General features: G+C 35.8%; 2 protein-coding genes across 5 annotated transcripts; one reads left to right on the top strand and one right to left on the bottom strand.

Moving 5' to 3' along the window:
- The first annotated feature begins 3,023 nt into the window (after positions 1-3,023).
- LOC108343681 (homeobox-leucine zipper protein HAT5) lies at positions 3,024-6,327 on the top strand. Its single transcript, XM_017582005.2, has 4 exons — positions 3,024-3,585; positions 4,183-4,313; positions 4,652-4,891; positions 5,648-6,327. Exons 1-4 carry the CDS (start codon positions 3,495-3,497, stop codon positions 6,038-6,040), a joined length of 855 nt encoding a protein of 284 aa, XP_017437494.1. The 5' UTR covers positions 3,024-3,494; the 3' UTR covers positions 6,041-6,327.
- Positions 6,328-6,928: 601 nt separating this feature from the next.
- LOC108345535 (methyl-CpG-binding domain-containing protein 9) lies at positions 6,929-21,652 on the bottom strand. Of its 4 annotated transcripts, none has more exons than XR_008244688.1 (12): positions 20,856-21,651; positions 17,079-17,265; positions 16,554-16,985; positions 15,299-16,399; positions 14,499-15,179; positions 13,778-14,083; positions 12,872-13,207; positions 12,532-12,630; positions 12,011-12,445; positions 9,349-11,538; positions 8,100-8,549; positions 6,929-7,331 (listed from the first exon to the last, which is right to left on the bottom strand). XR_008244688.1 is itself a non-coding variant. In XM_052866750.1 (12 exons), exons 1-12 carry the CDS (start codon positions 21,392-21,394, stop codon positions 8,253-8,255), a joined length of 6,507 nt encoding a protein of 2,168 aa, XP_052722710.1. In that variant the 5' UTR covers positions 21,395-21,652; the 3' UTR covers positions 7,660-8,252. The 4 variants fall into 4 exon arrangements, 2 of the variants coding, with proteins under 2 accessions (XP_052722710.1, XP_017439610.2); XR_008244687.1 differs by lacking the exon at positions 6,929-7,331 and adding an exon at positions 7,660-8,029; XM_052866750.1 differs by lacking the exon at positions 6,929-7,331 and having other exon boundaries at positions 7,660-8,549; positions 9,349-9,554; positions 9,651-11,538; positions 20,856-21,652.
- Positions 21,653-23,018: the final 1,366 nt, after the last annotated feature.

Here is a 23,018-nt window from a genome sequence, read left to right as displayed (position 1 = left end):
AGCGATATATAGAAAAGGAAGAAATATTTAAGTTAATATGTGAAATTATTGAATATGAGAGAAATCGATAAATTTTAATGTTTCAATCCAAAGTTTGTTGAATGATATCTCTAGGTCAACCATCATACATCCAAAATATTATCTTTTTTGGAAACTGAAATTCAATCATAATTTTTTCTTTAAAAAACTTGATAAATAGAAAAAATATTTAAATTGTATTTGATTTTGACTCTTTAAGTATGTGAAACTATTAAATGTAATAAAAACATATATAAAACCAATAAATAAAAAATGAAAATAAGGTTTTATGAGATAAAAAATATAATTTAAGTTTAATAGTTTTTTTCTCTGTATTTATATATTTTTTATTTACTTTTTATTCAATGTGATCTCTTCTATTATATTAATATTCTATTATATTAATATTAATGTAAAGTCATTTTTTTCATATTATTTTTTGGACTGGACAATGAATGAGTAGAAAAAGTAAAAATGGTTGTATTAAAAGATGTCAACTTCATCATCTTCTAAATGACATCAATAATAATTTAACAAGAGGGACCACATTAATTTTATTTTATAAATATAAATATCACATTTAATAAAATTAAATAGAGAAAAAGTATTGAATCATTTATGAAAGAACAAAAATATACTATAAAACCTATAATTTAAGGTGTAAATTATGAATAGAGGAGAATAAGATGGGTTCAATGGATGAGGGTGGTGTTTTGGAAAGGTAAAGAAATGAAGATGCACTAAAATGGTGGTTAAGTGTCTGCCATTGTCTTAGGCTTTCCATCACCACGTGCTATATCATGCATAATCCACATTTTTCAAATCAAATATCCCAATTCTAATTTTATGGATGCAAAAAATATATTTAATCATATTGTAAAATTCACCAAAAATAACAGTTAATATTTGGGAAGTTCGTCACCCATCCATACAACTAGTAAATAAGTCGTTATAATATTATTTTTACATGTTTAATTTTTAACTATATTATACCCACAGTCATAAATATAAATTTTGAGTGTTATATAAGCTAGTAAATATCTTATTACAATAACTTTTACATACATTTTTTATTTAATTAAAATTGTATTTAGACTTTTTAAGAGCATTTTATTCACAGTTACAAGTATAAAATTTAGTTTTTACCAAATCTTTACATCCATTAAAATTCGTTGTTCTCTATTGGTATCTACTAAGTTTCACCTTTGATTAGTACGGAAAAGAAAAAAATATGAAATTACTATAAACCAAAGAGTTTATTGAATGTATAAGAGACTTTGATAGTTGGGTCATGATAAATTTGTACTTTTTATCAAAAAAGAAATATTATACAAGAAAGTTTGTAGTTTTTGTTAAATAATCATATTTATTAATTATTTGTTTACATAAATCTTAATATTTTATTGCAGGTTTTTATTTCTTCTCTTATTTATAGATTTTTATTTCTAAAAAAAAGTTATTTCCAACAAAATTTAATGATTTAAATCATAAGAACCAGAAAAAAACATTTTGACCTTAAAAGCAATTTTATTATGCTCTCAAGAATTTTAACAAACAAAAACACTTTTAAAATGAATGTTCTTTTAAGACTCTTGCATAAAGATGTCTTACTAGTCATAAGTGATGTGATGAAATAAAAGTTACAAAAACTAAACTATAACATTGTGTAATTATTCTTATCACAAAATTGACTTAAAAATAAATAAATATCATTTATAATATTATGTAAAAGTCCTACGTCGACTAGAAATAAGATCAAATTATAATATATAAGACATCCATTAGAAATAAAATCAAATTATAATATATAAGTGAATGTAAACATTATCATACAACGTACAAAGTATTTGTATGGATTCATTTAGGTTTAAAAACAACTTTATAATATATGGTAAAAGATTATGTTAAAATATATATTTTTTCTAATAATATTTTGTTTTGTGTCTTCATTTTGAGATGTTGAAGAAACCCCACCATGTGCTTGACAACGGAAAGCACTTGCTTTTTAAGTGTCTACTTGGATCTTCCATACATAGTTTAATTACAGACACTGTTTATGATGCGTTGGAGATGTTGGCTCTGTTGAGAGCAGAGGGGAATTTCCAAATTGCAACAACAAACACAACCATGTGCCCAACCATTTTCATTCCACTTCCAATCTTTTTTCATTTTATTAATCTTCAAACTAACTCTTTTTCATCACTCTCTAACATAACTATTTCTTAGTATGACCAAATTTTAGAAGACAAAACACAGGCAAATCAGCAACAGTTTCTTCTTTAAAAATGGAAATGCTTTTACCATGTTGTAATAAAAGGGTCGATCGTTTTGCTCAATAATGAATATATAATTGAATTTGAAAACAAAACTTCAAAGAAATGTGATGACTTCAAAGAAATGTGATGCACGCTTTTGTGACATGACAAAGCAGGTTTCATATTCTGGCTTTTTCAGTTTCCAAGTGATGATGCTTTTGGGATCTTGAACATGGCGTCTATGATCTATCATCCTAAGATAGCCATTTAAGTTTTCTCTGCAACCATGATTTCCACATGCAAGTAGTATTAAAGATGACACTCCAATATTTGATAGTGACACATTAAGGAATGAATTTTAAACCTAATTTTGTATATCTTAAATTAGCTTTTAGTCTATATGAAACTTTTAACAGTGTAGTTCTTGCTAAATCAAGTTATTCTCTTTTCTTTTTCATGATGTTAAAATTACACAAAGTTATCAACATGGAAGGATGGTAATGTAACATTAAGAAGTTTAAATGAACTATATGTAATTCCATTTTGAATATACTCGTCTAGTTAAACTATAACAATTTTGAATTGAAGATGTGTAAAAACATTGACATTTTTTAAGAAAAAGTAAATTAGATTAAACAAAAGTAAATTAATGGAGAGATTAAATGATTAATTAAGAAAAAAAACGTAATAAAGGGCAATTTAGTCTTTTAAGAAGGAAGAAAGTACTATAAAGGGCGGTGGCCATGGGTCGGACAACTTTAGTCGCAGAAGACACTCACAAAGACACAGTGCGTTGACGATACACACAAACGCAAAAGAGGTTCGCCGGAAAATATTTCTCCGGGACTCCGTCGACGGTGTTTGAGGTTTTTCTCGAACACGAAACTGAGGCCAGAAAAGGACGAACTTGGGTGGTGGGTAGGATCTGGCGGTGTATGATGGGATCTTGCATATGCCCGTTGGAGACTCCGGCGAGGTTGCTTTGGACCACGAGCTTCTTCCGTCATAAGCTTATGATCTTCTAATAATTCCCACACAAAAGCAAAAATCTCAGCAAAAACAACAACAACAGCAACCCTTCTAAATTTTCAAACAAGATTCTAGTAAAACAGAGTAAACCGCAAAAAACAACCACAAACACACAAAAAAACACTTTTTTAAGTACTAATCTCTTTCTCTCGCTGGAAAGTGTCTCCGGCGGTGGTGAGTGATCGAAGTGCCATGGAGTCTGGACGGCTTTTCTTTGATGCCTGTGCTTCTCGCGGGAACACCAACATGCTCTTCCTCGGCAACACTGAACTCGCTTTCCGAGGTCATTTTCTTTCGCTCCTTGCTCTTGAATTCATCTTCTTAGTTTTATCTTGATACCTTTTTTGTATTGAAAATTTGGATTTGAATGGTATGTTGTGGAGTAGTTTTTGTTTGTGTTTTTTATGGTATTTGGTGTTCTTCCTTCAAAAGGGGAATCTTGCCTCATCAATTTATGTTGACCTTTAATATGACTCATTATTAAGCAGATTGTCAAAACAATTGAATTTCACCTCTAATTTATGTTGATCTTTAGTATAAATCATCATTGCCTAAATTGTCTACATGAAACTCTAATATTGATTGAAGAAAAGTATTAAAAAAACATGTAAAGAAACCGCATCCAAGGTTTTGTGCTTCTAAAATTGATGTGTTTGGTTGCTGGGGAGTTAGGAACAGAGAGATGGTTCTGGTTAAGGAAAAATTAAAGCTTAAAAAAGGCATGATTCGATTTGGGGTTGTGATAAAGGAAGCAACTTCCTTTAGAGTGACAAATAAGGAAATAAAATTTCTATATTTATTCCGTGTGTGAATTATTATGTTGAGACATGAAAGAGAGTTAATTGATGAAGTTTTGGTTTTGGGATTGAAATGGAAGCAGGGAGATCGATGATGAGCTTGGAGGAAGCCTCAAAGAGGCGACCTTTTTTCACCTCACCGGATGAACTGTATGACGAGGAGTATTATGAGAAGCAGATGCCGGAGAAGAAGCATCGCCTCAGTTCTGAACAGGTTGAAATTTGAATGAACTGCTATTTCTTGTTGTTGTTGTTTTGATCAGCAATTTGAATGAATTCCTTTGAGTTTGGCTTCTAAATTTAATAGTGTATGGAAAAAAAGATGGTTGGATTTAAAGAGAAATTCCATTTTGTAGCTATAAAGTGATTGATTTTGAAACCATTTCTTATTGTTAGTAGTAAATGAAGACAACTGTCATGGAGTTGAATGGTTGGTGGTGTTATTAATTTAGTAATGGATCTGATGAGAGAGATAATGTATAAGGCAAATTCCTGTGACAGTTTGCCGTGAATATTATAATGTTGTGACAGTCTTGTGTGATTGATGGTTAGGTCCATCTGTTGGAGAAGAGCTTTGAGGAAGAGAACAAACTGGAGCCTGAGAGGAAGACCCAGTTGGCCAAGAAGCTGGGATTGCAACCAAGGCAGGTAGCTGTGTGGTTTCAGAACCGCAGGGCTCGATGGAAGACCAAACAGCTCGAAAGGGATTTTGATGTTCTCAAGTCTTCATACGATACCCTTCTTTCATCCTATGATTCACTCATGAAGGAGAATGAGAAACTGAAATCTGAGGTACATTTATGCATGGATAAAATATTGGAAAAGTAGTAAAATCATTGTATCTGGGCAACAGGGGAGTTGAGATTTTTTAATTTAGATTTGGTTGCTCATATATGCAACTTGAGAAGATGTGAATGTTAGGACACAAATAAAAGTTCCACATCGAATAAAAATAAGAAATGAATATAGGTTTATCAAAAGCAAATCCGTAAGGACTTGATCGAGAATGGACAATATCTTATTACTTTGGAGAACTACGTGCGTTGTACATCCCTACAATGAATGGTGCAATGGTTACTTACAGCTATAGGTATGGTAGATGTGTGATGAAATATTGGGTGAATAGAGTAGAATAGAATATAAATTGTCTGTGAACACTATAGGATAGAATTAGTGGCTTCACAATCAGAACTCCATCATAGCATAGCATAGGGAAAGAAGTCGACACTTGAAATAGAAGATGATTGGTAGCTATCAAGAAAGGGCCCTACACATGAGATTCGACACTATAATAATCACAAACTACCAAGAGTAGCATCTGTTCTGAACCCCACCTGGTTTGCAAAGAAGCCACTTTCAGAGTAACTATGCGAATATACCTCTGTAGATTTCTCAAAATATGCTTTAAGACCCCCTTTTCTGAAAGGGATCGATGAACTTTAAAAAAAAAAGAGTATGCAAGCTAGGCCATAAACTAATTAACAAGTGGACTTTTTTTTTAAAGTGTGGTGGATTGAATATCTTAATGACATGTTGACTATTCCGCAGGTGGTATCCTTAAATGAGAAGCTTCAAGTTGAAGCTAAAGAGGTGCCTGAGGAACCATTGTATGACAAGAAAGTTGATCCACTTCCGGTAGAAGATATAGCTTCAATTTTCAGCACAAGGGTGGAGGACCACCAGAGCAGTGGGTCTGTTGGAAGTGCAGTGGTGGATGAGGGTAGTCCACAGCTGGTGGTTGACAGTGTTGATTCACACTTTCCGGCTGAGAACCCTGGTGGATGTGTGGGCCCAGTTGAAAGAGTTCAGTCGGAGGAGGAGGATGGAAGTGATGATGGGAGGAGTTACATGGATGTGTTTGTGGTATCTGAAACTGAGAACCAAAACCATGAGGAAGGAGAGGGATTGGTTTGGTGGACCAATATGTATTATGTTGGATAAATGATAATGCAGCAGCAGACATGAAATTAGAGGCATAATTAAGAGAAGGTAATGATAATAATATTGAATAATTAGATGTATGGTGTGGGCAAGGAGAAAAATGTAAACGCCCGGGTGGCTTGGACGACCCCTAGGAGTTGGAGTGTCCTTTTGCCAAGTTTAATAAATAAAGTCTAGTAGTAGTAATTTCGTCAAATAATGTCAAGTGTGGGTTAATGCTTGTACTTCTTCCAAAACTACAGTAAGATTATTTAATGTTTAAGTATAAAAACATAGTTAATTAGTAAGTCCATATATAGATTTTAAGTTCTTCTTCTTTTTACCCTCCTAAATCCTCAATTTTCGAAAACCATTTGGATAAGATAATCCAGAATCACATCGCGGGTGAGGCCCACAAAGGTAGCAAAGAGTACAAACTGTCTACTTTTCATCAGATAATATTATTTTCACACCCTAATCATGGCAAATAGGATGAAAAATATATCCTTGTTCACAAATATTGACAGATAAAATTAATTTATGTTTTACCAAGTTAAATTAAATTAAAATTAAAATTAATTTACATTTTATTAAATTAAATTAAATTTTGATTTATATTAAATTTTCTATTTTTAATCTTATTTAAGTTCTATTTTTAAAAATTATAAAATATTTTTATTAAATATCTATAGATATATCTACAGGTTTTAAAATATTTTTTAAAATATTCACAAATATATGACAAATAACGAAACCATAGGTAAAAAAAATTTACAGATTAAATAGTAGATAAATACTATCTATACCGGCCCGATCTATTTCCATGACTAATGATAACCAATGTGTATATTATCAGCAACTTCATGTATTCAAAACATAGACAAGAAAGTGTTCAGAAAGATGGCGAGGTAGGGATGAGAATTTTTTTTCTTAAATCTTTTATATAAAATGTACAATCTAATCCAATACCATCCAGAGTCAAAACTTCTGGTTGAGACCGGAGACTTGCAATTAACAGAAAAAACTACACGGATCAACTTCAATTTCTCACTATTCAGTACGAATTTTCTTCCAAGATAAGATGGAGGCTTCCAGCACTATATTGGCTGAAAGTAACAATAAGTACATGCAACTTAATTACACAGAATAATTCACTGATCTAAAGATCATAATCAAGCAAACAATGATTTGCAGAAATCACTCAATCTACCTCACGAACACACAGTAACCACGTTATGAAAGTGGTATCCAGCTTCCACCACCCCACAATTGTCATTGACACCTCCATAACGAGGAAATGGACTTTCTGTTTCTGAAATATGAATCAGAATACTAGAAAGATGTCACAAGTAAATTGAGGGATATAGACAGAAAAATCCATGCAAGTGCTACCTCGGCACGTGCAATGCACATGAAGTAGTACCACAGATCATTAACTACCAGACATACCCCACAGCAGTGCTATAAGAATGTAACCCCCAAACTGTAACTAAATACTTAAATTGACGCGAAAACAGTGAAGGAGGGGGTCAAATATTAGTGTGTATACACTAACCCCAACACACATGACTAGAAGATTATAGGAATTCTGCAAATAAAAAAAATCAAGAAGATCACGCACGACGCAAGCACAAAGCAGATGGAAAAAAAGCTTTGATTCCAATAATTCCCCCAGCATTCTAACACATCTGCAGATGCCCAGGAACAAAATCAAGGGCATGCGTGTGCAGGACCTTTGGTGGGGTGGGTGAGAAAAAGTATAAAGAATGAAATATTGCCTACAACTGCTCAACTTAACATTTTCTGATTTCTTTCCCATCCTTTTCTTTTTTACTACTTTCCTCCTATTCCTTTACAATAATTCCATTTGTATACATATATGGATCAGACTCTGCTAGAAAAATGAAAAATGGTTCTTCTCGCTATGGAGCAGCCAACTGGACATCTGCAGCAGAATTATAATTTCAAAATTGGACGCATCCTTACAATTCCCTCGTACTGTTGCCCTCACTGAAAGCAGATAATGTTATAAATTCTGCTTAGCCAAAAAAAGGCATCCGAGTTAGCAGGTCAGCTTTACCTATATGTACAAGCAGGCAAGAGACACCAGCAGCTGTGGCTGCCCCATTTACAGCCTTAGGTTTGCCCAATGAACCAGTCGTACCAGTGGATGATCACATCACATCAAAAAAGACTGACCAGATATCTGATTTTCTGAAATGCAAGTATAAGATCAACCATCTGATTCCTTCCTTTTCCTGTTTGACTTCCGGCTTCCTTTGGATTTCTCTGCATCCACATTCATCGGTGGTCTCGTCTCTGCTGTGCCAGAAGGTTCAGAGCTGTCAGTAAGACTAGAATTGGGCGTTTTCTCGTATATAATGGCTAAATCAAGAGAGTATATGCGAAGGGCAAGGGAAGGCAAAGTAGAAGATTTCGCAGCAGCTGAGAATGATGACCAGTACCACCAGTCATTCCTCAAGTACTCCGTCTTAATCATATCTTCTAAGGAAAATGTCGCCTGAATCATCTGAGAAAAAGGAAGGAACCTCTATTAACAAACATAAATTCATATAATCACTAACCTGTTTGAACTACAAATATAGTATAAAAATATTAACATCTTTTTTTTGACTGATATCAAAGTTAAAGCAAAGTGGCACTAGTAAGTCCACAAATTGTTTTCTAGGGTAAATGTCGCACGAATCATATGAGAAAAAGGAAGGCACCTCAATTAACAAACACTAGTGGAAATACATGCACTACGCGGATGTTTCCACTTTTTTTTCATGGCAAAAATTTCATTAAACTATAAAATGATTTTTAGTTATTGAAACAAAAAATAGTGTGGAATTTTCAATTTATAAAAAATATTTTATAGCTTATAAATGATTTTATAATTTTTTTATTGTGTAAATGGTTTTTTATTATGAATACAAAAAAAAAAGTTCCTAAAAGGGTAAAATTCGCAAATAATATTTTATTTGAATTTTAAAAAGTAGTTATTAAAAGGATAAAACTGAAAAAAAAAATGTACACCAAAAGGGTGAATCCCCTTTGTTAATAGTATACATACAGATGAATTCATATAATCACTAACCTTCTTGAACTACAAATATAGTATAAATATATTAACAGCATTTTTTCACTGATATCGGAGTTAAAGCAAAGTCGCATTATTAAGTCCACAAATTATTTTCTATCAAGAATAAAGACATCTCAGTCAGGTAAGTAGCAGTACAGAAACTAAACGAATGAGAAACATGTGGAGTTGGCAATGCCAGTTAATAGAGAACTGTATGTTCCAGAGCCACGGATATAAGACAAACCTCGTATATAGTCTCTGCAGATTTCACAAATGCACGCCAAGCCTGTCTTCTGTCAGACTCGGCCTTTGATGGTCTCAGAGCAAATGCCGGGAGTGCAGCATCCATATCAAGCAGATTAATCTTCAGTTGCCTCAAGATGTGAGAAACCTTTCCAACTAATGGTTTCAATGACGACAAAGGAACCACACAGCAGCCATCTCCCATATCTGAAACAGGACCACAAAAAGAGAATTTCCCATCTCTTTGTTCTCCCGAGGAGGAGGATTTAATGGATTTATTGCTTTCGTTGACAGCTAACCTACCAGTAGAAATTCCTGAATTATGATCAAGACATGCACCAGCTCCATCAGTATTTCCCTGAGAACCCCAGCTTTCCGTTGGTTTGGGCAAAATACCAATAATGTCATCCTTTGAAGTTGAGAATTGTGCATACTCGCTAACAAAAGGAGATACAGAAGGAACAAAGGAAGGGATACCATCTGAACCAATAAGACCTATTTCTTTGACAAGTTCCTTGTTGGAATCACTTGTCTCAAACTTGGAACATATATCTTCAAAATTAAATGGGCATGTGGATTCTTCATTTGAAAATTTAATCACTCTTGAGCTAAGCTTAGAACCACCACCAATTTTGGTTCCAGATGTTTCTGCATCAGCTCTGAATTTCTCTCGTGAGCCATCACATGTTAAGTTCCCTTTTCCTTTAGAAGATCCAATTTTGTTCCTATTCTTCTCTGCAACCGGAAGACCTGCATTACACTTTCCATCGTTGTGTCCATCAAATTCAACATCACTCAAAACAGTTTTGTGACAATATGTGCAGTGTCTCCTATAGGGCCATATGGGTTCAAGGCACTCACACCTAAACAACTTTTCATCATTAGTTGTTCTGGACTTTTTATTTTGCTTCTTCCACGTCTCAATATCCCATTCAAAGAAGGGACCGTATTTCTTTTCCAGCAAGGAAGTCGCCTTTGTAACAAGAGAGTTAGATATTGTTTTCTCTCTATTTCTGGGAATAGAAACAGGTCCCTGGTCCTCAACCTGCTCTTCGGTCTTTGCATTAAGGAACTCTTGGAATCTTGATCTTGGCCCCTGCATAATGGAATCTTTCAGTTCCCTTTCTTTAGGGTCATTATCGTCCAGCCAACCTAAGAGCTCTTCAATTTCAGCATCAGTTTCATAAGCAATCCATGGTGCACTATTGACCAAAGCATTTCTAAGCTGAGACATGAAAGGAGAGGAATCCTTCTCAGTTAGTGAACAATTCTGCAGAACAGAAAACTTCTCCACATAGTCTCTGCTAAACGACATTCCTTTTCCATGAAGCAGTGCAGCACTTGCATCAACAACTATACGTGAATGTCCTCCAGGCAAAGTTGAAGCCCAATACAATCGACCGATGGAATCAATGCCCAAAAATTCCCGGCGAACAGAGAGCTTCAGCAGCTGTGATACTACATTAGTTATGGAGTCTTGCAATAGTGAAATATCACGCTTGATGGCATTGAGCTCAAGGTGATAGGGTTCTGACTCATTCAAAACCATATGTGAAGCATCAACTGGCACCCCACCTTGCTGGCATGTCACAGGTGTAGACATGTCCCTTCCCTCACATTTATGGTGGTTACCCTGGGCATCAGCTGCTCCAACAGAACCATTTATTTCTTGAGACATATTTGGTGATGGAAAAGATTTGGGAGATTTATCAGTACACTGAGACTCCACACCACCAGAGACATTTCTAAATTGTCCCTCTACATCTAAGGAATTCAAATTTTGGCTATCGGAATCTGAATTTGTCACAGATATGCTTTTATCTACACTATCAAACCTATACTTTTCTTTAGTTGTCTCTTCTGAAGGCAGACTATCATCAAATACCCCAAAATTACTAGGATTGTCAACTGCAGTATGTGGCTGGACCAGACATTTAGCAGTATTTGAAAATGAAGTAGTAACCCCTTCCCTAAGACCAACTTCTCCAGAAGTATTTAATGAGAAAGTATCAATTTTAGCTGCTTTTGTGGACAAAACGTCCTCTCTGGTTTTCAGGTTTTTCCACTCTACAGAATGTGCACGCAATTTCTGATGTAACTCAGCAGACAACTCTGCACATTGCTCAAGGTGCTGGCGTATCATGGAAGAGTTAAGCAACTCATCACATAAAAATTTGAGAAGGAAAGTTCTCTGCAACCATTTAAAATAAAAACTAATCAAACGCAAACACATAAAAAAGTTCTACAGTTTCAGAAATACATTATCAATCATGACTCAAGTTGCTAACCACATGGCAATATATGCTTCAAGAATATCACGATGTGCTCAAAACAAAACAAGGGAAAACGGAGCCTTTGCCTTTAAAAGCATACAAGAAAATGAGCAATGCCAAAAAGCAATCAAGTAACAAATGAAAATCCTGCCAGTATAACTCAGGATAAGATATCGTTAGTTCAAGATAGAACCCCATTAAGATTCATTTTCAGATCATAACAGAATAGGAAGCACATACCAGCACCCTGCAATTACCAACAAAACTTCTAGAAAAATACCACAAATATGAAGTTCAAAAATAAGATAATTAGGTCATTCTACCTAGAATGTTTATATGGTTTAGCTATATTGTAAAAAAAAGGTAACAAGTAGATGTGCATCAACTAACCTCGGCCAAGCTGTGCTCCCAGTATTCTTTTTCTTCAATTACAGCTGACAAATGAGTAAGGGATTCCAAGTAAAGAGAATTAACTTCACCCTGGAATTTTTTACTTCGGCGTTTGCCAATAACCTGTGTACGTTCTGTAACATCTTGAGTTGCATGTTTACCATCAACACAGGAAGGACAGTACCAGTTTCCCTCTGGGATCCTTGCGAGGGGAGGGTTTAAGCAATATGTATGATACTCAGCATCACAAGTATCACATAGTAAAACACTATCATCATCCCTATCAATGCCACATACTTTACAGACTCCCTCATCCCAAGGGGCCTTTGGAGTCTCTTTCATTGACTCAATAAAATCATCAACTTCCTTTCTCATTTCTGCAGTTAAGCATTCCAGCTTAGCATACTCCATCAGTTTTTGCATATTCATGACAACCTGTACCCAAGGAGAAAATTAAATGTTCGATTAACAAGAAAGCACAAGAGAAAATTTACTGAAGTAGACACAAACAGGCTACCAACCTCCTCATTATATAATGATTCAAAGTTTTGGGATAATTTTTCAGCCAACTCGAGTAAATCAGGTTGATCCCCAAAAGCAACACGAACATTGTTCCACAGCTGCACCATCAAATCAACAGTTTAGTGCCTCCACACAAGTCACAAAAGAGCATTGTAAGAATGACTCGGCATCTACTAGAAAACATATTAGAGAACAGTAAATGAAGAAGAGCATGAGGAAATCAATCATAATGCCCCTTGAGCCAGAGACTAAAATGGGTCTATATGGTGGTAGTTATCTAAAGTAAAAACAAAATAGAAGGAGCTTCAACAAGCAATCAGAGTTTGATAACACACTGACCTCCCGTACATCCTCAAGAAAAGCGTCATGAGATCCACCATAAGCTCCGGCAGCTAGTCTAAGGTCAATAGTGCGGAAGTCAAGAGGGCGGGCCACCATGGCTGGAGATCCAAGAAGCCCCTCATCATCATTATCGGAAGAATTTATCAATTTTCTTCCCAGCAAATTGCAAAAAACCTTTGAATCATCGGCAGCAGCAGCACGCCGCAATACAATGCGACATCGTTTCATCATAATGTCAGAAATTGATATAACAATCTTCCTTTTCTGCCCTTTACTGGGATTTGATTGCCCTCCTTCACCAGCAACATCAGCCAACACTGAAAGAACTGCTTTCTGTTTTTAAACAAGAATAATGTTCAATTAAGATTCATGCTTCCTTAACCAAAAAGAATAAACGTTTATTTTAACCAGATGACCTACCAGATAGTAACATCAAAAATGTTAGTTTTGTCATTATACATTGAGTGAGAAACTCTGGGTGTGTCTTGCATGTTGTAGTAGATAATATTAACAGGGGGTAAACAGAAGTAAATACAGTTTTACATTACACATGTATGGTGGAAACTATAAACTATGAGATGGCTTGCGTGGTAAAACAGGATAATGCACCAGAAAATTAGAAACACCAACAATAATAATTCAAGCAAAACTCTATGGTGAAAACCATCACACAAGTGCAAGCAGTAGCAGACATTTCCTGGACCATTGAATTCTATGAAAAATCTTTTGGTCAGATATCTGATCTAATGGTCAAGAAACTTTCATACTAATAGTTTTATCATTGCAAACAAAATAGCGATTTTAACATAAGTTTGGCCATGTCAATATCACATGCACCCCCGAAATATATATATATATATATATATATATACACACTAAAGGAGAGGTGCCACTGAGAAGCACCTTTGTTGGTCCAGAAGCATTGCCCTTGTACACTTCCTTACTGATTGAATGTTCCAATTTTTTCCTTGCCCATTCGGGTGGATCCTTACTGAGAGCATCATAAACACACTTTCTTATTCGAGTGCCTACATTTGTTGGTAGCTTTCTGACAGGTTCTAGCATTTGAGCCCATTCAGGAACATTACCATCATTTGCCAAATTTTTCTCAGAAGCACCCTTTGCATCAGACTCTTCTTCTTCCATAGTTAGTACATCACTTTGTCTGTTCAAAGAACCAAAAATTTTCTTTGTAGCCTCTGCAAGCAGCTGAGAGCCAGAGGAAAAAAAAAAATCAGTGTTAGTTCTATCATTCTTTTCAGATTGACAACTTAAAATGTAGTCTAGAAAAGTTTAACCAGCAGCAAGATATAAAATCTTAAGATATAAACTTGAAAGTGGCCATTAGACCCCACTCCAAAGTATCAAGTTCTGAGGGGTAAAAAGGAATATCGCCTGGGCTGAAAATACCACCTATCAGTTAAACTTCTAGAAATTATTACATTTAAAGTGATTGTCTTGCAATATAATACTGTGTTTTTGAAACCATGAATATCATGTAACTCAGAATTTAGCCCAAATGCCAAATAAAATTATATCAAGGTCCCACATACTAGCACTGTGAAGCAAAATGGGTAAGCAGTATCTAAATATTAGCCAGAACCAAGATATAACTGATGCTCACCTGTGCATCTGCTTCCATTCCCGCCACACCAGTAAGAGCACCACACAGCAAACCACCATCACCTCGTAAGCAGCGAAATACTTTACCACTTTCGCGGGCAGTAATTTCTGCAGATTCAAGGTTGCCATCCATTGTTAAAAAAGCCAAGATATATCTCCGAGCTAATTCTGGCCAAGTCAACTCATTAATAGGAAGCATGTTCAGTTTGGTTCGTTTAGCAGGAAGACCACTATCCATATCTTTCTTTCTTCCCCGTCTTGTTCGTGTTTCTCCAGGTTCAGAATTTGGATCCACCAGGACAGCCACCCTTGATAGCAATTCACCTATTAGCACCCTCAGCAGTGAATTATGAGCCTTGGTCAAAGTTACACCAAAGCATCTGGCGTAAGTGAAAGATGCGAGCTTAACTTGAGCAGCCTCCTTCATTGCTTCAGTTTCCATTTGAATAAATGCATGAGAACCTTCCATGGAACCTGATGGACCAGTATCACCTCCTAGGGACAATAATGGTCTGCAATTACCATCAGTTCCTTCGGAAATTAAATCCATGTCCCTCTCCGATTTCTCAAGAAAATCCAATCCATCAAACCAAGGGCTAATCAGTTCCTTCTCAAGCTCATCTAATGACAATGGTTCTTGCAAGTCCAGAACTTCATTAAATCGCTCTAAAAGTTCCCAAGCCTGGAAGACAAAAGCAGAAAATGTAAAGGCTATACAATAGCAAATAAAAATAAAGCCAACAAATGTAAAAGCCTAACAAAAAACATTTAAGATTCACTGTTGGCATGAAACAAAAATACCTGAAAAATGTCACCAATGAGCTCACCCGGAGCCCTGGAGCATAATGGCTTCCCAAGTGGTGGACGACGACCTTCCTTAAAGCTTTTTTTAGTCAAACTTGCCTTTTTAGACCTCCTGTATAAACCTTGAAGTGCTTCTTCCTGATGTTTTGACCCCTCTCTCCATTCAACCACTAAGAAACCATTTTCTACTGTTGGCAATGACGAGCTGTTATCTCTACAATTTAAAAGTTCATACTGCAAAGATTCAACACCAGGAAGCTGTTCCAATACTTCTTGAACAAATTCAACATCCAATCCAAACCTATCCTGCTCCAACCATTTTCTCAAAGCCTCAGAGATACCTTCCAGATCACTGTCTGCATAAATTACATCTGGGATGCCAACTGAACCGAGGGAACCACAAAATTTATCCAATTCATCACTTTTTACATTCCCTAAATCCCATTGATGTAAGCATGTTTCATTCTTAACATGGTTACAATAGAACTTGAGTGTTCCTTTCTGTTTGCACAAATCCTTGCAAGCATCAACTAACTTCTGAGAAATAACTCTCCATGCAGAGCACGATGACCGCTCTTCCACACAAAATTCACCAATTCCATCATTAAACTCATCAGGTAAAGAATGTATAGCATTATCTTGAACTGAACCAGTCGCAGGGCCTAATGCATCTGGTGTATGAGTATCCTTAATTGAGAAGTTTGCAGAGCAACTTAGGACATCATTTTCAGTTGGTACACAAGGGTCTTGAAGCATCATCTGGATATTATCACCATCATCCAAATCCATACTACCATTAGTTTTTCCATTGCCTTCATCAGCTTGACTTGCAAGTTGACAACATTTTGACAATGAAAGGATGGTTGACCCAACTGGAACAGGAAATTCGGAACAGGAACACCTTCGGATCCTAAATATAGGTCCAGAATCACCACCCTCCAAAACTTCACATGTAAAAAGAGAACCAGTAATCTTGTCATGCCAACAAGATTTATAACCTACAGGACAGATAAGATTAACATCGTAATACGATGGTCTCACATCAACTTTCCCCAATGAGAGAACAAAGAAGTCCTTGAACTGTAGAGGGAGTTCATTCTGAAATATAAAAAAATAGAAAAATTAGGCAGAAATAGTAAATTTCAGATTCACTATAATAACTCCCCCTAAATTCTGAGTTATATTGGGAAAAACTAACAGTAAGAAACCAGCTTCACAAAAAAAGGAGGAAATATAAACAAGATTCACACACCTCAAATTGCTGAGGGAAGGACTGTCCATCCTCTTTTCTTCCACTTTCATAGGGTTTTGCGATATTCCCCCTAGTACTAGCACATTCCACATTTAAACCTTCAGAAGAAGGATCCTTACAATTACTATTCATCATGGTTCCCCGTTTTTCCACGAAACCATTCACTACGGGAGATCTTGTTGACTTTTTTTTCCTAGATAGAGAACCACTTAAAGACACAAGAGACCTCTCATGTCTTATTTCAGATTCAACGGCATTGAAGCCAGACATTAGCCCCAAATAACAAGCTACTTCATACACAGAATCAAATATCTTTCCATCGGGTGCACAGTAAACTGCATATAGTTCAGAGCTGCTAACTGATTGTCTAAATTCCACTCGCCAACCTTCCTCTAGTACACCACGCCGTTCAGATATAAAATCTTTAAGAGCCTGCAAAAATATCTCATTTGGACTCCGAGATGGTATTATAATAGCCGTATTGTTATTACTACTATGAATTCTAAGAGGGAAATCTGTACATACCTCCTCAAATTTTCTAGTAATCGATTGAGTATGATTCAATATATCCTCAAAACCCACTCTATCAGCCTGTGTCAAACCTCCAGAAGCCTTTTGGAAGCCAGTAGCATTTCCATTGTAAAAGTTTGAATATGTCACAGGGGCACCAAATGGACTGGCACCAAAATAATTATCACCGCGAGTGTGCTTTCTAAGATCAAAATAAACATAAAAAGTAACCAGATAAAACAATTCAGATCAGGAGGCATAAAGTATTGCATTAATAAATAAAAAGACATAAATGGAACTAGTACAAAGATTACAACAATGTACACTCAAAATTCATCAGGCAAGCTTTAAACAAACATGAGTATATGCAACCTAAAAAGTAATCGTATGAAACCAGCTCTAAAAAACGAGGAAAAACATTCCTTTAAAGTGTGAAGAAACATGGGTAAGGGGTAACCTTTTCTGGAATGGTAAGAAAGAAGGGTTTCAAATCCTATTACCTTTCTGAAGCAAAAATGCATAAGAAAGAGTTTGCGAAATTACAATTTCAACCAAAAAAAAAAACAACTAAACAATGTTGTTTGGGGTCTAAAAATGGGTTTTCAAAGCCCATATAACGGTAGCACACTATTGTGGCCACACTGTCAGCTATAGAAAATCACTCAGCTATCAGAATCACACTGCAGCACAAGGCCACTCCACTCTGACATGTCACAATACTGACAACTGTGTTCTGCAATGGTGATTCTGGTACCTGCAAAGAACTAGTGTTTCTGGAAAAACTATATGAAAACATGTATTAAGATTTTCCGTGTGAAAGCAAAACTTCTAAATGCCAGTATAGCATCTAGAATTGAAATCAGAATTTGACTGACTAATACTAAGATTTAAGTTTGGAAACCCTAAATAAAATGATAAAGCCATTTCAAAATTCCATGGAATTACAAAATAACTAGCCCAAACCCTTTCTAAGTATTAACCAACACCCTAAAAATTGCCAATACCACATTTAGGAATTAAAGTCATTAATAACCAGAAAAGAATATTAATTGAGAAAAAAAGTACAGCAAGAAAGGAAACATAAGGTAACCATCCAAACAGAACACGGAAAGAGAGAAAACAATATATTGTCGTACTAAAAAAATAGAACAGAACATAGACCCCTGTGTGACATGAACATAACAGATTCCAAAGGATGTGAACAGAGTAGAGACCATAGAACGGTGTGCCAGTGTTCCACCCTAGTTGGCCAAAAACTCTACCAGATTGCAATGGGTTGGCCAGGAACACAGCAAAGAGTTCTAAGTCAGTATCGGAAAGAGGAGAATACGAGAAAAGTGTATTATTTAAGCCTTTGGAAGGGGAGAGTAACAAAATAGGGCTTATACTCAAGTAAAATATAATGGAGAATTATCGGTCCCCTTATTTAGCGCCAAACGACGTCGTTCAAAGGGCCAGGAAAGGGGTTTTCACACTTGGAAAGAATAGCAGCTGAGCTGGCAGCACACAACAACTGACACTGAACTACAGCCCTCTCAAAGAAACGGCACGGGGCTGTGCTGTGGCACCGCACCCTATAACAGCCCAATCACAACCTATTGAAAACTGCAGAATTTATTACTCTAAACCAATTTAAGCTCAAACAAAATTGGAATTAATATTATTAACTATAACTTCAATTCCGTCACCAAACGAATCTTACCATTAAATGTCCACAATATCTTAAGTGAATTCCTATTTTGTATTAACACGGTCTCTTCCAATTAACAAAGGAACAATAATAGCATTGGACATTCCTTTCTGATTACATTTGCACCATATTGTTCAACAAATATTACACCAAATATGAAAAAAAACAATGAAGAAGTGCATTTCATTAACGTAGTTACCGCATTCAAAATTTCAGTGGGGAGACTTTTCGATACTTGAAATTTGTTCGGTAGTGTATTAATTTAGTTGTTCCTGAAATTTTTTGGAACCAGAAAGTAGAAAACGAGGTGGCAACTATGCAATTATAACAAATAGTTGAGAACCACAAAGCCAAAAGCTCATAGCTCAACTGGCACCGCCTCGACGGTGATGTGACAACAAAGGAAGGGGTTCGATTCTCCTTGCACTATGTAGGTAATTGCTTCTATTTTATACTAAAAATAATTAGCATTGTTATTTATCAAAATAATTAAAGAACAGTTAACCAGGTAGAATCCATTAAATACATAGAAAATCAAAGGAAAAGGTGATTTTCAATGTAACTGCTCACACTTGCATATTCTACCACCTATCATACCTCAATTTTCGGAAAGTTCACAAAATATCTTAAAGAGGTAAGCACTTTCCAAGAAGGAGTGAAAAAACTAAACTAACTTAACAAATATTTTCTAAACTTCAAAAACCCGAAATCTTAGAAGAAGGAGACGGGTCGGTTTCAAAAAGCAAATGTTACAATTTAGAGAACACAATGAGTTAAGTCCGGGTAAGCGTCTGATCCAACTATAAAAATCAAAGTCAAGGTCATGAATTTGATATCCAAAAGAACACTTGTTGAGGGAGAGATTGGCGCGAGGTGCATCAATCATCTGGTGGCTTAGATTTGGTGGATCAAGTCTCAATTGAATCATTATACTTGCATTGGTATGCTCATAAAATGTTGGTCAAAACTATCAGCTATAGTATTTAACTAAGTTGTAAGCACTCAATCTAACTATAGGTACCATAGTTAAGATCACGAGTTTGATTACCAACATTGCAGGGGGAGGTTGTTCTGAGGTGCATTAACTGTTTTGTGACAGAGAGTGGATGGGTGGAGTCACAATTAAATAGTGTAGTTTGAGCTAATACGCCCTTAAGTCAAAAAAAAAGTATTCTAATTATCAGCTATAGTTTTTTACATATTGGTAAGTGTTCAATCCAACAATTACAATCTTAGCTATTTGCGAATTCAGGAGCAAGACAAAAGCATAAGGATTCTAAGACATTGCAGACTAAATAGTGACTTTAACAACATCTGTACTATTTCCTTTCTTCAGAGGGAGGAGGGTTGGAAATTTGTTTGGTAGTGTTTTAATGAGAATGTTCTTGAGAAGATATCAAATAATTTTAGGAAGTGGAAAGTTGAAAATACAGCAGCAACTGGAGTTGGCACCAGATGCACTGCCGCACCTGTTAACAATGTGGGCTGTTCAATCCCCCAGGTCACCTATTCTCCCCATGCAGAACGTATTTTTGCTTCATTTTGATACCATAAACAAAGTGCATCCCCACTTATCACATAAAATAAAACAGTTATCTGGGGTTTACCACGAAAAAGGAACACATTCGCATACATAGCTTCAAAGAAAAATGTGATTTTTTAACTAACTACTCACAGTCACATATTCTACTATCTACCATATATTACCAGCCAACTAACTAGCCCAGTTTCCCAAAATCTCACTACACTCTTTTTAAAAAGTCACCATTTTTCGTGAAGAAATAAAAAACAATACTCCTAACCTAACACACTCTAAATTTCGAAAACCTAATAACACAATATGAACTGAATGACAAAAACACGTTCTCAGCACAACAACCAGACGCTAAACCACCCACATTGATCTCACCACACTCAAAACCTCTTCCTTCTTTCAAACCAACTCATTCCCAACAACCTCACTGAAAAACCAACCAAGAGGGCTTAGCCTCACACCACACCGTAGTGCACGCACAGTAAGCTGAAAACACAAGACAATAAACATACATTTCATAGTACATAACAATGACAAGAGAAAGAGAGCTCGACAGTTTTTTCCGTACCTCAAATCATGTACGTCTCCGTCGCCGACGCCTTCGGCTTCGGCTTCGCTCGGTGGCGGAGCGTTGATATCGAGAAGCTGCTTCACTCCCAACGGCCACCGCTTGCTCTTCACTCCAGAGGCGACGCACTCGCCGCAGACCCACTCCTCCAGGCTCGCGGCCTGGCGTCCTCCGCCGCGAATTCCAGCGCAGGCGAGGTGGAAGCCGCGCTCGCAGCCGTCGCACACGACGAGGTGGTGGTGGCTCCCGGCGGCGGCGGGGCAGGGCTTGGAGCAGGCAGCGCAAGGAGCGAGACCACCGCTAGGGAGGGCAGCGGGGGCTCCCGGCGGCGGCCCGGGGTTCTCGTGATAAGTGCGGACGACGTCGGTGACGGAGTCCGGTAGGGTTTCGGCGAACAAGGAGGAAGGCGAAGGGATCTCGTTAAGGTCGATTCCGAGGCCTGAGCGAGCGTCCTGGTGGTGGTTATTGTGCTGTGGCTGCGGCGGCGGCGCGTTAAGGTTGCGGTCGCCGCCGGTGGAATCGGGGAGCTCCATGATCATCGGAGAGTCGGCGCTGAGTCACACGGCAGCGAGTTTGGGCTTTGAGTTTGAACCATTGTGCTTCCGATTTCGAAGTAAATCGTTGTTGGGAAGAGATCGAAGGAAGGAAGTGAGATTGGAGCGTAGAGAAGAGAGAGAAAGCGCGAAGAGAGAGAAACTTGAGAAGACAAAGAAAAGGGAAAGACAGGGATGGGACCGTATCTGTATCGTAAACTCGTAAATCTCTTTCTCAGTTTCTATTCCCTTTTCTTTTTTTTCTTTTGCTATCTTCAACTGCGAAACCTTAACCTCGTGCTTATTTATTATTACAATAAATAATACTAAATCACAAAAACCATGAAACCAACCAAAATTTCATAAAACATTTTAGGGTTTATACCTCTTTTATAATGTTTAGAGTCTTAGTTACAATCAAATCTTACAAAATTAACTGAAAAATGTACCAATTTGTAAAAAACTATATAAATTAGTACAAATAAAAAATGTATATATCAAACCTTTTACTAATTGAAAAAACCGTTTGCATGTTTAGTTTGGTACAGAATGGTAAGAATTTTGTAAGCACGCCAATTTTACTTAAACAGACATGGATATCATACCTATCAAGTTTTTAACTTTTCTCATAGCAAGAAAATATTTAGATCAGCACGTGATATTGCAAATTTTCCATGCATTATAGATGCATGTTTGTTATAATTATTAATCTTTAATTATTAAACTTTTTTTTTGGAGGAATAAAAGTTAAATGTCTAGTTCAATACATATTATAATATTTCTTTTTTAGGATAAAATCGCTACCATATGAATCCGTATGGTTTAAGTTTATTCACTTAGGAATTAAGTGAGTTCAGAAGAAATTAATCTATTATGATTTATTAATATACTTTTTATTTTATTTACTTTATGAATTATTTTATTGAAATATCGAGTTAAAATGATTTTATCACATATATCCATATAATTACCTATTGTTGTAATATTGTGTTTGAATATGCTGAGATTTCAATTGTTGCATGAATGCATTCAAAGACAAAAAGTTTGTCTTAGTAAATGTGATGAAATATTAGAAAAAAAAATGTAGTATTTTGCAAAAAAATTTAAGTTTTTTACATGTAACTTTTACAAAGGTTTACGACCATAAAAAAATTACAATACAAAAGATTATGTAAATGCATAAGGTTTTTTGTATGCAAAAACATTTAATAACATTTGTTATGTATGAGGGGTATTTTTGGAACCTTAGCTTGCATGATCAATGCATGCATGCAAGATAAAATTTGGTTGTAAGTATTGCAAATTTTGGTTTTTTCCAATTGAATACTTATTAAAAAAAATTATTAAATATTTTTTTATTGAATACTTAAGTTTTTTATACTTTTAAGTTGAGTTCATACTATTTTTTTTTTCATTAATGAGATATTCATGCGTTGAGAATAGTGAAATTTTGTTATTGATATATATAAAAGATTAGTACAATTAACCACATATATTTATTTATATTATCGTTTTCAATATTGTTTTATATAAATAATATCTTATCATAACAACTCACGACATTGTTTTATATAGACAATATTACACCTTATCATAATATCTTACGTTACTGAACATATGGAAACAAAAA

The sequence above is a fragment of the Vigna angularis genome, chromosome 8 (assembly GCF_016808095.1).
Source record: "Vigna angularis cultivar LongXiaoDou No.4 chromosome 8, ASM1680809v1, whole genome shotgun sequence".
Classification (NCBI taxonomy): Eukaryota; Viridiplantae; Streptophyta; class Magnoliopsida; order Fabales; family Fabaceae; genus Vigna; species Vigna angularis.
This window is presented reverse-complemented; position numbering and strand designations above follow the sequence as displayed.

Bases quoted from the DNA above. Each gene is read 5' to 3' on its own strand.
- LOC108345535 (XM_017584121.2), bottom strand. From the start codon at position 21,394: ATGATCATGGAGCTCCCCGATTCCACCGGCGGCGACCGCAACCTTAAC. The intron at 12,446-12,531 runs GTTGGTAGCCTG...CCTTGGGTACAG, and splicing joins AATCATTATATAATGAGGAG to GTTGTCATGAATATGCAAAA. The intron at 11,539-12,010 runs GTTAGTTGATGC...AAATGGTTGCAG, and splicing joins GGGAGCACAGCTTGGCCGAG to AGAACTTTCCTTCTCAAATT.
- LOC108343681 (XM_017582005.2), top strand. From the start codon at position 3,495: ATGGAGTCTGGACGGCTTTTCTTTGATGCCTGTGCTTCTCGCGGGAAC. The intron at 4,314-4,651 runs GTTGAAATTTGA...ATTGATGGTTAG, and splicing joins ATCGCCTCAGTTCTGAACAG to GTCCATCTGTTGGAGAAGAG. The intron at 4,892-5,647 runs GTACATTTATGC...ACTATTCCGCAG, and splicing joins ATGAGAAACTGAAATCTGAG to GTGGTATCCTTAAATGAGAA.